This window comes from Vanessa cardui, chromosome 27, assembly GCF_905220365.1.
Source record: "Vanessa cardui chromosome 27, ilVanCard2.1, whole genome shotgun sequence".
In the NCBI taxonomy this organism is placed as follows: domain Eukaryota; kingdom Metazoa; phylum Arthropoda; class Insecta; order Lepidoptera; family Nymphalidae; genus Vanessa; species Vanessa cardui.
Window position 1 is genome coordinate 3,165,853 of NC_061149.1, and position 17,834 is coordinate 3,183,686.

The 17,834-nt window shown below is 32.8% G+C and overlaps 1 protein-coding gene across 9 annotated transcripts in view; it reads right to left on the reverse strand.

Moving 5' to 3' along the window:
- Positions 1 to 17,718, reverse strand: part of LOC124541265 (phosphatidylinositol 4-phosphate 5-kinase type-1 alpha) — an 84,472-nt gene extending 66,754 nt beyond the window's left edge. For 7 of the 9 annotated variants that reach the window (XM_047119163.1, XM_047119161.1, XM_047119165.1 and 4 more), the window contains exons 1-2: positions 17,418 to 17,714; positions 17,252 to 17,295 (exon numbers count right to left, since the gene is read on the reverse strand). In XM_047119163.1, the coding sequence (XP_046975119.1) occupies positions 17,252 to 17,295; positions 17,418 to 17,514 (141 nt within the window). In that variant the 5' untranslated portion in view covers positions 17,515 to 17,714. Of the gene's footprint in view, positions 1 to 17,251; positions 17,296 to 17,417 lie in introns of all 9 variants that reach the window. The other 2 variants (XM_047119159.1, XM_047119158.1) reach the window with 1 other exon arrangement.
- Between the last annotated feature and the right edge of the window lie 116 nt (positions 17,719 to 17,834).

The window sequence follows — 17,834 nt, forward strand, 5'->3', positions numbered from 1 at the left end:
AAGTAAAATAATTTACATATATCCTGCCTTAAATTCAACAAATGCTAAGTCTTCTAATATAATCTTGTAATGTGTAGTGTGCCTTATTTGACAGGGCTTTTGTCATGACATTTATATTTTTTAGTGGGTCAAGTAAAAAATAGCTGTGGAATCTTATTTTAGAAACATATATTGTAATTGTAAAGAGGTATTGACTTTGCGAAGTCGGACAAACAAGAATATAAACTACATGACAAGTTAAGACATCATCATAAATATATGAATATGAGACAACATCACATACATTACTCTGATCCCAATGTAAGTAGCTAAAGCACTTGTGAACACGAACCCGGGACCTCGGAGTGGCGTACCCTTGAAACCCGGTGTACACACCACTCGACCACCGAGGTCGTGATAGATTGTATACTACCGCGAAGCTGGTTCAGCTTGAAACTTAGAAGTTACTCTTTCACAGCATTACAATTTTATGATAGTTAAATACAACTTTGTATATACTATGATCATATATCATGACTTCTACTGCAAAATAATTCTTAGAAACCATTGCTTTTCTCAATATAAGGTGGTCAATCACCTTCCTCGATAAGTTTTGACCCTGCGCTGTCGATAGTCCCATATAACTAAGGTGTATTTGTACGACCGTCTATTTGCACAAATTTGTATAAATCTATAACTGTATCCCGCGGAGCTGACTGGCATTTCAAATAAGCACAGGTATCTGTAGTTCGGTGAGGACTATGATGTTTTGTCCCTTGATATCACACAGCACAAGGGACATAACAGCTTAGTTCCCAATATTGGGGGTGTATTTGCGATATAAGGAAAGGTTGACATCGTCTATGGGGGTAGCAACCACTTACCATTTACTCGTCTGCCTACCTAATATCGTAAACAACAAAACGTCGGTGGCTTTTTCTAATTCCTTTTCCTTTACTTCTATTGGCGCATCTTGGGGGTGAGATCGACTCGCATGCCATGCCGCAAACAGATCGACGGTCGATTGATTTTTTTCTATATTTATAAGTTTATTATTTTAGTAAATTATTTAGTACATAAGTTATTTTAATCAGATAATCGATTTCGATGGTTTCCATATCAACCGGACGTTAAGGACACATTTGTAATGTTAGTTTACTTTTTATATCCATATTCAAATCTATATTATATATATTAATTATTCTAAACGTGAAAGTTACTCTGTCTATCTGTTTGTCACTCTTTTACGATAAAACCGCTGAACCGATCTTGATGAAATTTGGTATGACGCAAACTTGAACTACAAGAAAACACATGCTACTTTTTTGCTTAACACATAACAATCATTCCCCTAAATTCAGGTAGCCGCGGGCACCCACTAGTACAACATAATATACCTTACTAAAAATCTTGTTATTAATATTGTTACCGCCGTCTGATTTCCGGTAAAATTTCATCTCAACGGATGTCAGCACTGTGCAACGTGAAGATCGTAGGAGGCAACTTCAGGGATACGCTAACTGAATCTGTTACTTCGGAATAGTGCTTTAAATAGTGTACACGTGTTTTGTTACCCCAGTTATATTTTAAGTTAAAAGTGTACATAGTGTTGTATTGTGTTAAATAATAAAGTAGTTAATAATATTATGTATAATATATCGAAGTTTAATTAGGATTTGTTTATTTTTTATCGTACATACTGGTGACTTGAGTATGATGTGACAACCAATGCCCTAAAACGCGAGCGATGCCACAGGCGACTAGTACATCACAAACTTGGTTGAGTAAGGCTTTGTGCAATCCCATCTGGACACCTACCACACACTGAATGTAACGGTAGACTATCTACCGTCAAATATCAATATTTCATTCTGTTCTGGTTCGAAGGCTAATTAGCCAGTGCGATAGGGACGTAATTAATTAATTTACCGCGTCATAACAAATTAGTGCGCGCTTACCATCAGTCCAATTACCCGTCCGACGACTAATATACCTTACGTACATATCTAAACTAACTACAGGCACGAGGGACATAACATCTTAGTTCCCAAGGTTGGTAGCACATTGACGATGTAAGGAATAGTTATTATGTCTTACAGCTTCATTGTGTATGGGTGATGGTGACCACTTATCATCAGGTGGCCTATATGCTCGTCCACCAACCTATACCAGAAAAAAAAGAGAGAAAAAAAACATGACATTATTATGTTTTTTTCTAATTTAATTGGCGGTTTTTGTCTGAGAGCGGATTTCACACGGTGAAGTTCTATAATACAAATAGCTGTGCCCAATATTGCCATCCAGTTATTGTTCAGTTTGCAGTTTTTTATATAAAATAACAAGTCCTGACTGGCTCATTCACCATCGCCGAGCGTTAACTATTCCAGTTAGGACCTTGTAATTTGGTGAGTAGCATCGTTTTATCGAGTAGACACCCACTAAGGAAGTATTTAATTATTGACGATTCAAAAACGCTTCATTGTGAAGTTTACTTAAATAAATTGATTTGATTTGGACGGAATTTTGATTGTTTTTTCCTAAGGGGGTGAAATTGAGTTTGTAATTTTAGGTAATATAAGCCATTTCCACGCGAGAAAAGCCGGGAGCAGGATTCTGTATAAGGCAGATTTTATGATAAAAGAAGAGTACCCCAAGTAACTCATTATTACATCAGCTATGTGCCATTGAAAGACCGATAAAAATCAGTGCAGCCGTTTCAGAGATTAGCCGGAACCAACAGACAGCCAGACAGACAGACAAACAAACAAAAATTGAAAAACGTGTTTTTTGGTATATGTACAGTGTATACATAAATATGAATTCAGTAAAAAATGGATATTTTATTATTACAATAAACGGACACTCCAATATATAAATATAATCTATATATAGATTTTCAACTACATACAATGGTATAAAAACCATAAATCGCATATAACTACCCCAATCGAATAGGCATAACGTTTTTACCCACAACCCTACATAACGTACTACTTTATTATTTATTAGCAGAAAGGCAGACAGAAAAATGGGCCCATTTTCCCGTCTTCCATGCTAAGTAATCACTTCTAGCCAAGGAGATTGGCATAATATAATGCCATTAAAACAGACATTAATATACTCCTACTATCGACATTACATAGTATATAATTGCGTATTCAACATATTTTTTAGAATCCTCCTAAGTAAAATGAAATGAAAAATATTAGACTACTTAAAAGTCGATTTACGATTATATAACGTAGTTATAGTTATTGTTATATTTGGAGCCGGTGTCAGCCACGGTGCCCTTGTCCCAACAATCAAAAGAAAGAAGCGATACGAGCCCCTTGATTGATCCAGTATATTATTGTATAAAAGGTAATTTGTAAAAAACATATTTGTTGAGTCGAGATGGCCCAGTGGTTAGAACGCATGCATCTTAACCGATGATTGCGGGTTCAAACCCAGGCAAGCACCGCTGATTCATGTGCTTAATTTGTCTTTATAATTCATCTCGTGCTCAGCGGTGAAGGAAAACATCGTGAAGAAAATTGCATATGACAAATTTCATAGAAATTCTGCCACATGTGCATTCCACCAAACCGCATTGGAACAGCGTGGTGGAATATGTTCCAAACCTTCTCCTCAAAGGGAGAGGAGGCCTTTAGCCCAGCAGTGGGAATTTACAGGCTGTTGTTGTTAGTAGAGAATGACTGAACAACTGTAAAGATTATAAGACATTCAGCAGTATATTTAGTATCAGCATTGCAATCGTTAAAAGTTATTGTTGCAGCCTAAGTTACTCTTAATTACATCAGCTTTTTGCCAGTGAAAATCCCGTCAAAAACGATCCAGCAGTTTCAGGTGAAAAAGAAAAACAAATGTTATTTACTACTTGGTGGTAACACCTACCACCAAGAAATTATTAATGATTATTCAAGCTGTCGACCAATATCGAGTCAATTCGATATCAAGTGTTGTTTATTTTGGCTATCGACCTTTTATGGTTGGAATAAACTATTTCATACTATAAAATTAATTGATTAATGATAACTTATCTTATTTCAATAACAACCTTTCGTCTGTCTAACTGGCTAATTGGCTAACCCAGGGTCGGTTGGTGGTAGTAAAATCTAAGACATCAACATAGCAAAAACAAACAACAGTTAGGATGTTGATATGTGAGAAAAATCGTTATATAAAACAGGGGTCAATGACCGATGCAAATAAATATATGAGTCACGATCTCACGATATGTCCATTTAGGGAATCGAACTGGCTGTCCGCCAGGCTACGGGTTATCCCGCATTGTTTTCTTACATAAATCCATACATATATAATTGTATATAATCCATACTAATACAATCAATTTACCTAATTAAATTTAAAAAGTTTAGCATAAATTCATTCAAAGAATATTTTCTAGAATAAAAAATGCCTGGCTTTAGGCTCGGGTTCCATCATAGGCCACTAAACAGCATTGTTAATCTATTTATTTTAAAGGATCAACTATGCAAGTCTCTTGCCGTTTCTTGCTGGCTGCTTTCCGGAACGTTGGTAGCAATGATATTCTAATAAACAGATACGTTATACCCATACTAAACAACAGAAAAAGTGTGCCGCGCCGGGGACCGTTTATTTTACATTTCGTTACAAGTAAAAAGGATAGCTTGATAAAAACAATAAGGAAAAGGGATAACTAGGTGTTTTAATTACGCAAAACGTACTACTACATAATTATGATGTATTATAAGGTATTACTACGTAAAACGACTAAATGCATACGTCCCAATTAGGACGTTTTCTAGTCTTCACTTTGTGCGCGTTAATAACATATCTGTTTACTACAACATAATTGGTTGGTAGTATTTAAATGTAGACGATACAAAAACCACTGTGAAGTTTACTTGAGTAAAATTAATTTGATTTAAATATTACGAACGAAAATTTGTATGGTTGAATGTAGGGGGTAACATACGGAACCAATGACACAATACTAAACAAGCTCAAGGTCAAAGTTAATATGAAAGTATATGTATAGAAGTATTTTTTTTTTAAATAAATGTGAGACAACATCACATACATTACTCTGATCCCAATGTAAGTAGCTAAAGCACTTTTGTTATGGGAAATCAGAAGTAACGACGGTACCACAAACACCCAGACCCGAGACAACATAGAAAACTATTAATAATCTACATCGACTCAGCCGGGAATCGAACCCAGGACCTAGGAGTACGGAGGCGTACCCATGAAAACCGGTGTACACACCACTCGACCATGGAGGTTGTCGACAAAACAACAAAATATATTGGAAGAAAATTACATTAGATATATATATATATATATATATATATATATATACCGGTCGAATTCAGAAGACTCCTTTTTTTGAAGTCGCTTAAAAACACTGCTTGGCCGTACACCGTGAATGTTGGCACTTACGTGTATTTTTATGGAGATTTTATTACCGACCACTCTGTTTTAATCCGGATCTTCATGGCGTTGCACCACATCAACCATACCGATCATCATTTGAGTTCCGAGAATATTATGGCGCGTGTCTTAGCGTATAGTAAGAGATAACGTTAATACCATTTAAATAAATATAATCGAATTATCCATCTGTCATTTTAAGATAACTGTGCCTTGACTTTTTAAGGTAATATAGACATTTACGAGCTGTCATAATCAAAACCAATATTTCATAAAATGGCAATTTCCAGCAACTGTATTATTGCTGAGCACTTGAAGGTAGTCTTAATAACATCAAAATCGGTCGAGTCTTCCAAAACCTATCACATTTTGAAGCTCCAGTACATTTTTGCTGACTAGTGGTCAATTTTCAGTAGTTATAAAGTTAGTTTTGAAAGATTCTCGTCCCTTTCTTAGTTAAGGCAGGCAAAGTCGCGGTTTCAGTATAACTTAGTATAACAACATAGCTAGACGGCTATTAGTCGCTAATGCGTTCAAATTAAAAGTCGATTCGAAAGTTTAAATTTGGAATACGTTTTTATCACAGGTAATTAATTAAAAATAATGTCTATAACTACAAACGAACGTTATATAATATTTAAGCACTAAAATTTAAGTAATAAACACACAATTAATAATTAAAGTATAATTACTAGAGATAATTTTAAATTCATTTAATTTCAACGTTACATCTTTGGACTTTTGACTTACCACGCTAACAAAGGAAGCAAAAATCACACAATTTAATTTTAGACAATAGCATTTAAAAGCATTAACGTCATACGCACAATATACTCTTTAGTTTAATATGTAATAAATAAAAACCACATACATTTATAATTATTAAAGTTATTAATTTCGGGATATTTACCATATTTTTTATTTTTGTTCGGCAGAGCTTTCGAGAACACAGTTTCGTGAACAAGACATTCGTAGATTATGTCGAAATATCGAGCTCCACCAAACAAAAATAAAAAACATGGTAAATATCCAGAAATCAATAACTTTAATAATAAAAATAACCATGTTCATTTAAAAATCTTATATTTTTATAATATTTGATCTCATATACATTTAAAAAAAGGCGAAACATTTGTACGTTTTAAAGGGAAACAAGAGTTGTTAAAAGCCAAAGAACACAGTGGCGTGAAATCGAAGAGACATATGTCCAGCAGTGGACGAACATGGACTGTTGATGATACACTTAAAAAAGTGTATCATCAAACTAAAATTAAACAACAATTCGAAACATTAATAAGTAAATATATCGTTGTGTGGGGGCAATCGATTTATAAAACAATTCTATCCTCTTCAATCGAATATAAAATCAATTATATTAGAAAGAGAGGGATTCGTTCTGAAATAAAATCTCAGTAACACCGTTAATGATATTTCGTTGATATTAGACACACGCAGGTTCCCTCACGATGTTTTCCTTTATCGCCGAGCACAAATACATAACACAAATTAAGCACATGAAAATTCAGTGATGCTCCCTGGGTTTGAACCCGTAATCAAGCGTTCCAACCACTGGACCATCTCGGCTCATGCTACCCCATGTTATCAGCAAAAGTTATTTAACTATGCATTTCAATGCAGATCCGATCAAGTTTCACTACGGTTAATAATATATTAACATTATAATACAATTAAAGACAGATTTTCCAAATATTCAGAGAACTGATTCTTTTTTTGAAAAAAAAATAATCACGAAACCTTCTTGCAAAGCACTTTAGAAACGGTCATTTAAAAAAATAAATAAACGCAAACAGAATTGCTAGTAGGAATCCATTCGACGATAGTGATGGAATTAGGCAAACATCATTACACGTAAAAGGCGTCGAAATTTTTCCAAGGCACGTTCGATCGTTAGAAACATCGGATGCTGTTTAATCTCGACGGTTTAAAATTTCAATAAAACTATCGATAGCGATTAAGATGATAACTGTAGTTTTAGGTATTGATTAAATATCGAATACTAACTCTATTTCCGGCTCTAACAAATTGATATCATCATATTATAATCTATATTTTAATATTATATTTATGAAAGTAGCTCTGAAGCAAACTTGAACTCTATGAAAGGACATAAGCTACTTTTTTTCTAACTCATGACAAAAAACTCCCTTAAACTCAAGCAAAGTTACAATATAAATAGAACAAAGAGAGGAAAAGATCTGAGAGTTGAGGTTTTTCCGTTACGTGAAAGAAATTCTTCTGGAGTCACTCCACTAAAATCCGCGCTAAAGGACACCGTTGCAAAAATCAGTACCGATTTCGGGTTTGAACTCGCGAACTTCTCTTAGAATTCACGTGTTCTAAGCAGTGGCTCAACTCATTTCAGGTTATTATTATTTTTTATGGTATAAGTTGACGGACGTGCGTATGGGCCTCCTGATGGTAAGTGGTCACCATTACCCATAGACAAAGACGTTGTAAGAAATATTAACTATTCCTTAAATCGTCAATGCACCACCAACCTTGGTAACTAAGATATTATGTCCCTTGTGCCTGTAGTTACACTGGCTCACTCACCCTTCAAACCGGAACACAACAATACTGAGTACTATTGTTTGGCGGTAGAATAACTGATGAGTGGGTGGTACCTACCCAGACGGGCTTACACAAAGCCCTACCACCAAGTAATTTATTATTATCTTACCTAAGACTTCAATGTCGATAGCCTAATATTATAAAATTAGCAGTTATCCGCTTAATAATAACAAAAAGTTCGAAGGGTCGACGGAATTCAAATAAATAATAGCTGATAAGCATCTACGGACGTAATTGATAGACAAAGAAAAAAATACTTTATTCCATTGCTGGTAGAGCTTTTTGCGAGCCCGCCTGAGTAGGTAGCCAAAAATCATTTCAAAATTCTACCGCAAAACACTAATACTTAGTATTGTTTAGTTTCGATTTGAAGGCTGAGACAGAGTACATATATATTTAATTCACCAGATAGATGGCGCATTGATTTAATAAAGAATTAATGAGCGTTAGCATACATTAGTGCCCATGGGTACCACCATATGAGACAGACTTTCATCACTATTAAAATGATGCGAAATTAGTCAGTTCTTATCTATATATAAGAGCCTGTTTAGATACAGAATATTTTGAGTTTAAAACAAGGAGTAAAGTACTTAGAAAAATTAAGCATAGTTATCATAAACCATAACAGGAAAAAAAATATATAAACAACATTTGAGAGCAAATCGGCGCGATATTCGATATCGAATTGGTTGAGAGCTTGATTAATCTATGGATTTGCGAAAAAATTGCGTTATGGACGTCGACGAAACTGTTAACCGAATTTTGGAAGTAAAATTAAAGAGGAAATAAGTAGTTAAGAGTAATATAGTATTATAAATTAAGATCTATTCATCATAAACTCTTTGTAGCGCACGATATAGCTGAGTTATAAGTAAATCGCATGAAATACGCGAATCTAAGGTTGTTTATATTTTTTTCTCCTTCCATTACAATAAGTTATGCGACGCATCTCAAACTCAACTCAAACTCAAATAACTTTATTCAATATGGAAGCATTACACTTTCTTATTGATGGTCAATTGAAACACTACCACCGGTCTCTTATTATCTTGTCTTACTTATACAGGGTTATTGGTAATTCGACGTATATCCGTTAAGAGGTGATAGGGGTGACTATTTCCAATAATTTTACTCCCCATATGCGTAATTCAAAAGTGAACCATTTTCGAGTTATCACGTTTTTTAGCTTTTTCAAAATTTGTCAAAAATGCAACTTCAATAATTTATTTAGAAAAATATATCAATTAAAATCTATTTTGTTCTTCTAAAATTGTCTGATATACGAGTAAATCAAGTTCAAATCAAGTACTTGATATTGATACTATCAGTTGCAATTAATACATAATACTGTGATACCTGTCTAGCCCTTAAACATACAATAGATTTATAACGACACTCTCCAAAACCTAGCTATGTATCTGTCCCTCTCCATACGGGTATATTAAATACAAAGTAAAGTAACAGCCTGTACATTTACAGGAGATAAGGCCTCCTCTTCCATTAAGGAGAGGGTTTGGAACATATTCCACCGCGTTGTTCCAATGCGGGTTGGTGGAATGCACATGTGGCAGAATTTCGATGAAATTAGACACATGCAGGTTTCCTCGCGATGTTTTCCTTCACCGAGCACGAGATGAATTATAAACTAAAATTAAGCACATATACATACATATATAGTGGTGCTTGCTTAGGTTTGAACTCGGAATCATCGGTTAAGTTACACGCGTTCTAACCACTGGGCCATCTCAGCTCTTTTTTAAGTTCCAAAAAATCTTAGCGATTTCTTTATTAATAACATAGGTTATGTTGCAAATTGAACTTCATCGATTTATTTTTATCTGTGCTTTGACAGTCAGATGTGACAAATGATTTCATAAGTCCAGATTCAGTGTCCAATTTCGGGGCGTCACGGTAGCATACTCAAGCGATCCGGTGATGTTCCCTTAAGAGACAAAGTGAGCAACGCTACAGTAGATAATCCGGTGTGCTGGGACGCATTATTCTATATGGCAAATACCCCCAAATTAATGTTGAGGTATCTATATTAATATTAAAAATGTGATAGTAACTGTTTGTCTGTCTCTTTTCGTCGTGCGACCAAACCGCTGAACCGAATTTGATGAAATTTAGTATGAAGAAAACTTAAACTCCAAGGAAGGACATAGCCTACTTTTTTGCCTCACACGTGACAACCAACACCCTAAAAAGCGAAGCGAAGCCGCGGGCGACTACTAGTGTGTATATATGTATCATTAATTGCAAAATAACGTTTACGTGTAGTTATTCTACAGCCAAATAACAGTACTCAGTATTGTCGTGTTCCGGTTTGAAGGGTGTGTGAGCCAGTGTAACTACAGGCACAAGGGACATAACTTGTTATTTCCCAAGGTTGGTGGCACATTGACGATGTAAGGAATAGTTAATATTTCTTACAGCGTCATTGTCTATGGGTGATGGTGACCACATACCATAAGGTGGCCTATGTGGTCGTCCGCCAACCTATACCATAAAAAACCTATCGAGAAAAAAAGGAATAAAGATTCTAACATAAATATTATTTAAAATATATAAGAAAACATACTAACTTTACATGTTTCGGTATTAACAATGACTACCAAACATATAAATCAAAAATCGATCTACATACAGAGGTGAAAGAGTTACTGAACTGTTTTATCTTAGCCTATTTATATAAATAAATGATAACAATTGATTATCTCGAATACATACATCCAAATATTCTTGTTATACGTACATTTATTTGGGCATATGCGATACTTCAGCAAGAACGATCTCAGTGGCGTGCAATTGGAGAGGCCTATTTCAAGCAGTGGACGGAAATGGGCTGAAGTATCCCTTCAACGGGTATCCCGCGATAATTCGTATATCTTAATTATCGTCATCATTAACAGCCTATTAAATTAGAAGTAGTAAATTTCCCACTACTGAGCTAAGGCCTCCCCTCCCATTTCTGTTCCAACGCCGGTTGATGAATTACACATGTGGCAGAATTTCTATGAAATTAGACACATGCAGGCTTCAGAGTCAGCACGAGATGAATTATAAACACAAATTAAGCACACGAATATTCAGTGGTGCTTGCCTGGTTTTGAACGCGCAACCATCAGTTAAGTTACACGCCTTTTAACCTCTGTCTTAATTAACTTACCACTAATAGACCTGTTGATGTCTTACAACAAAACAAATCCAAATATTACTCGATTATGTTTATCGTAGAAAGTAGAACAAACAATTAACCCAGTAAACCTTATACTAACCCGGTAACTTTGATCAACATTGTTACAAAATATTAATAACTAGTTATCGTTTGCGGTTCCGCTCTCGTCTCATGGGTCGGGCGATGATAGGTCTAAATAAAGTGGCCAGTGTTATTAATTACATACTTAATACCAAATTACATTAAATTCGGTTTGTGTGACTCACAGATAGATTAGAGTTTACTTTCCGAATCATTACATAGTCTAAAACAAAGTCGGGTACCGCTGTCTGTCTTTATATACATAAATATCTTTAAAATTATATAACGGATTGTGATGCGATTTTTTTTAATACATAGTTTGATTTGAGATTGGGATGTAAACACTAATCATTTTAAAAGTTTCAAATGTGATGTCGTGAATAAAAAAATCTGTAGTATATGTGTAGTATGAGTATTTTACTCGTGCGAAGCGAAGAAGAAGTAACAAACATCACGTACTTTTATATTTACATATAATTCGTAATGTATATAAAAATGAGCAACCAGAAATATGAACTGCTGCTACATATAATAAAGGGCGAAATACAAGGAAGACGTAGGTTGGACAAGAGTGTAATACGACACAACTTAGATGTAGCATCGGCAAAATTCGTAAAACCGATCACATCCGAATTAAGTACGCTATCCCAAATTATAAATATTTATTTCTTATGCGAATATGATCTTTACACAAACGTAATAACTTGTAATATCATATGACCTAATATATTCGTCTATTTGACACATCGATTTACGTGCACTTGCTTTCTCGGGTTGAACTGACACAAGAATCTATAGCGACGAGTAGGCGCGATAGGATTTCTATTGGTTGTGTAAATCGGCTGTAATCGGTTTTATTGAATTTGCCGATGCTACATCTAAGTTATGTCGTACTATTATACCCGATACTGATTCAACCTTTATAAGAGCCGGGGTATCATTATTCAAATGTTACCTTAAGAAGATTAAATATGTAAATGGATCTTGGTGAATGTTAGAGATTAATAAAAATCGATATTTTTGCCGAACGGCATTATATGGAAATATATATTATAAAAGTTGCCGCATGCGGTCGCACTCTCTTTTAGTTATTTTAGTTGTCGTAACAAATTTCATCAAAATCGGTTTAATAAATAATTGCCCATGAAAGAGTGACGCATACAAACACAGTATCATCCATTACATTTGCAAAATAATACGAAAGAAACATATCTTATAGTATATATAGTAGAGCTGAGGTGGCCCAGTGGTTGGAACGCGTGCATCTTAACCGATGAATGCGGGTTCAAACTCAGGCAAGCACCACTATATATGTGTGCTTAATTTGCGTTTATAATTCATCTCGTGCTCGGCGGTGAAGGAAACCATCGCCGCAACCACGGCATGTGTCTAATTTAATCTAAATTCTGCCACATGCGCATTCCACCGCATTGGAACAGCGTGTTGGAATATGTTCCTAACCCTCTTCTTAATAGAAGAGGAGGTCTTATCGCAGCAGTGGGAAATTTACAGGCTGTTACTTTACTTTATTTTACTTTATATCTTATAGTCATTCCGTAATTAACAAGTATTAAAATACTTGACTAACCAAAACTGAGGTTAAGATATCCTCTCTGGTATTAACACCCTTAGCTATAAAAGCGCGAGGCACATTCAATCGTACGGATGTGGGCCGCGTCCCACGTGTCACACGCTTTACAAGACCAAAATATAAATATCCTACAATTTGTCACTTCAAATATCCTACCCAATGATGTTGTAGTAAACAGATATGTTATTAACGCGCAAAAAGTGAAGACTAGAAAACGTCCTAATTGGGACGTTTGCCTTTAGCCGTTTTAATACAACGTAAACATACGTTATAATACATCATAATTACGTAGTAATACGTTTTGCGTAATTAAAACATCTAGTTCTCCCTTTTACTTATTGTTTTTATCAAGCTATCCTTTTTACTTGTAACGAAATGTAAAAAAACGGTCCCCGGCGAGGCACACTTTTTCTGTTGTTTAGTATGGGTATAACGTATCTGTTTATTAGAATATCATTGATCCTACCCATTTACAGACTGTCAAGTATAAATTGGCGTTCCTGTGGCAGCACCTGATACACCCTTTGTCTTGCCACTTTTTTGTTTATTTTACCAATATCTCCCTAGAAAATAATTCTCTACGTCTCATTTTTAATAGATTTTGGGTAAGTTTTCTTAATAAGGGTAAATAAAACAAATAAGATATAAATGAACAAAGAAAATTAGTACATGTTTTTGCCACACGCCAACTTACACTTGACGCGCTATACTAATAGTTTTGCAACCTGACAGATTATAATGCAATAAAATTAAAATATTGGTCCCGTTTACATCACAGATATCACCATTTTTTTTCACTTATCCAAATCCAACGCAAATCCAATCTATATGGACCCGCCGATACAGACTTTGAGTATCATTCTACTTCTGCCAGGTTTCTTTTATTAATAAGGCTGTTTGTCGTTATAACAACTAAACATAGTTTACGTACAAACAACAATGAACATTTTATCAATTTCGAGTCGGGAGTGAGTCAATTTGTTTTCGTTAAAACTTAGCTTCTGCGTTTGTCACTAAATAGAAATCATTAAACTTAATACTTTTAACGAATCTTACATAATAATCATATTACTAGCGACCCGCCCCGACTTCGCCCGGGTCATGTTTTATTTATGACATCACAATAGAAACTTCTAAAATTATTATCAGTGTAGTATAGTGTCCACCTATTAAAATCATCATTGTATATCTATTAAGAAAACCTCATCAAAATCCATTACGTAATTACAAAGATCTAAGCATACATAGGAACAGACAGTAGTAAGCTAAGTAACTAATAATGTAATAATAATAAAATACAAAATAATGTTAGCACACCATATTTAACTGCTTTTATCAATTCAGTATATTAGAGAATTTATAAAAGGCAGCATAATCTAATATTAATAACGAAAATGAACCTTAATTAATAACATTGAAGGTTATCCTTGTTGATTTAAAAAGTTGTGTGACACATCAATTTTAATAAATAGGGGACTTTATTCAACAAAAGGAGTAACTGTCTCTCCCATTTAGTGGTATAACACATATATATTTAGTGGTATCCATATATACTAACAAGTGTTAAGAACTTGTCAATGATTAAGGGGACTAGACAAAGTGGATTTAACAAATTTAGAGGTGAAGTGATTTTGAATTGAAACAATTCAATACTTGTTGATACATAAAGTTGGTTCATGACCATATTTTTGTATACAAGTGGGCATTTCTACTTTTTTTGTATTTTGTCATTAAAATAAATATAGTGTAATATAGTTAACTTAAATATTATTGACTTATTGTTATTTTTAGTTTGTAAATTTTGCATGGAGTTTTAATTAATTAATTATTTATTTATAATGCATAATTTTAGTCATAGCAATGTTAACAATCTGCTATATTACAAATTAAGTTTTACATATTTGTAAAGATTCTATATCTTAATTATGTTTTATAACTGTTCATCTGAATAATAAAAAATTAAAACATGTGAATATGTACATGTCTTGTGCCTATTAATTATTGTTTATATACACGCCTATTATATTGTATAATCTGCAAACTCATTGACAATAGCAAACATTGAGAATGGGAAGATCACATCCTGGCTATTATATATTTTTTATAACATTGAATATTGAAAACAATTATAGAACTTGACAAATACAAATCACGTTTTGTTACTTTGACCAATGAATAGCCAAAGGTAATGCTTCTATATTGAATAAAATATTGACAACTGTACTTGAAAACCGGAACCAAAAATTTATTTAGTACTTAATACAATCCTAGGTCAAACTGAGTGCTATTAAAATGAAGGAACTTACTTCATCAAATATAAATAATGTCTTATCTTCTGCTGCATTCAATCATAAATAAACACATAACCTATCCCAATCGAACAGAGTTAACATATTCCAAACTATTTCCTAATAGCTTAGCTATATTATCATTATAAATAATTGATTGATATATATTTATTTATAATACAACACTATTCCACTTAAAAACTTATATCTCCTTCAATTTCACTTCCAAAATCCAATTTTAATGTCACCAACCTGTAATTTATTACTTTTCCACAAATACTTAACTTTTCGACCAATTATATCACATAAATTAAATATTTAAATAGTTTTTTTATTATCCGTACTCCTCTTGAGATTGAAAAATATCACAGAAGCCTTTGATTAAAATTCATCATTGTCTATTTTCAAATATAACATGTAAACTAAACCACACAATACAAATTTTGCTCGTCAACTAAATTTCAAAGGAGGTAAGTGTATTCAAAAGGATATTTTCCTTATGAAAACAACAATTTATATTATATGTTAATCATAAATATATAGCTTTGCTAAAATTTATGATATTTTGGTAAATATATCGAATTACAACAAATAATAATTACCTAATTACTCTTAACATAAGTTACAGTAATTATTTTCGATGTATATTTTGATATGCAATACTTCTTGTGAGTTTTGAGGCCTAGGAAGTCATCTTAATGTTACCTGCGTTACTTTGCTCATTTTTAAATTTAACTTTAGCGTATATATATGTAACTACATTTTTTTTTAATTTAAATTATTATGCTTTGACAATTTTGTACTAAAAAATTAAATTGTTAGCAATATTTGTTTATAAATAAATCAATTGACATTTTAGTAATACTTTTGGTAGATTGTTAATTACTGTTGTTGATTATATAATACAAATTGAATCAAAATTTTTATTGCATCCTGTGTTTTTGTAGTTTTTAAAACTCAAAATAAATAAATTCAAAATAAACAACAAATCTTTAATCTTTTTATGTCAGAGATTATTCTCTCATATATTATGTATGGAAATTTTAAAGTATACTCTTATTGTCTTAATTTTATTGTGAACTAGATAGATATTATCATAAAGTAGTCTCTAAATAATTTTTTTTTTTAATAATAATAAATTTACTTTACAATCTATATTGATATACAAATATTTTTAACTCTGTATATTTGCAAGCTCAAAGTCCAGTGATCGAGAATTTGGAATACTTTTAACCCTCATACCTGATCACCAACTATTAAAACATAAGCAAAGCTACCAATTCGATAACTAGTATAAAACAAACTAACAAATTTTTTTTTTTATATTATTATATAAAAAATATTTCAATATATGAGTAAATAGACTGTGTACCAATACATATTTAAAAAAAAAATTAATAAAACTATTTGTTCAATGTTCAAAATTGGAACACAATTTTTACATAAGTATAACCATTTGCATTAATAGTAATGATAATGTATCATGTTTATTTTTTGCATTCAGGTCATAAAAGATGATTGATACTTATATAATTATTTATAGCATGTTGATCATGCATTGAATAAAAATATGTCTTGTATGATTTCCCAAGTGGATTGATTCCCAGTAATTGAATGGCACTTAGAATAATTTCTAGGCTATTTGATGTAACTAAACATAATTATGATATTTATTTTTAGAATTTATTAAGCAAACTTGCAATTTTAAGACATAAAAAAATAGGTTAATTATAAACACAAGAAATTAATATTTAGTTATATCTATAATTAATGTTAATAAAATCAATATGAACAATGAGTGAAGCAAAAAAACTCTTGTTTTGATACAATAATAAATGACTAATGCTATAGATTATAAAGAATCTTTTTTTTTTACTTTGGCTTGTATCCACTGTATAAGGCTCATTAAAATAATTCCAAGTATTTGATCTTGACAGCTCTATACATAATTTATTATTATGTAAAAAAAAGTATCTAAGACTTAGCAAAATATTAATTATCTTCGCAATTCCCGTTCTAATGAATTTCTTATGCTAATTAATACCCCCAAACTTTCTCTCCATACATAACACATCCAGCATGAATGAAAATATAATTATGTTACAACAATGAGTCACTTACATCGTACGGTGCATTTTTCTCAGCGATTGAAGCCCGATCACGATCTGTAATGACACAAAAACATCGAATAACTAATGTTCAATAAGTGCTTCAAAATTAGGTCGAAATTACAATTACAAAGTAATGTCATAGAACGTTTATGCTATTGTAAATTTATTCTACGTACCATCATCTTCAGAGCCCGAGTGCCCTGTTCCGACATCTGACTTCTTCAGCACTGTATTATCCATCACTTCAATATGATCACTATCTCCTGAAGCCATTTTAGTTTTCAAGTTACACCCCTATTTCGAAGTCACTCTTATTAATTTTAGCACAATATTTTTTTCGCATGGCTCACATCACACTTTCATCGCCAACATAATGATTCACATTAATTAAATTAGAATAAATCAATTAGTTTACGCGAAAATGCTCGCCCAAAGCATCCATCTGACACGGCTGCTAATAGTAACTGGGTTGCCCATTCAAGAATCGAGACTTCAAGAATCAAGAAAGATAAAGTAGAGACATACCTAATTCAAAAGTGCATAGTAAAATAATTGTAGACAAATTTCAAATAATAATAATAAATATACAAAAT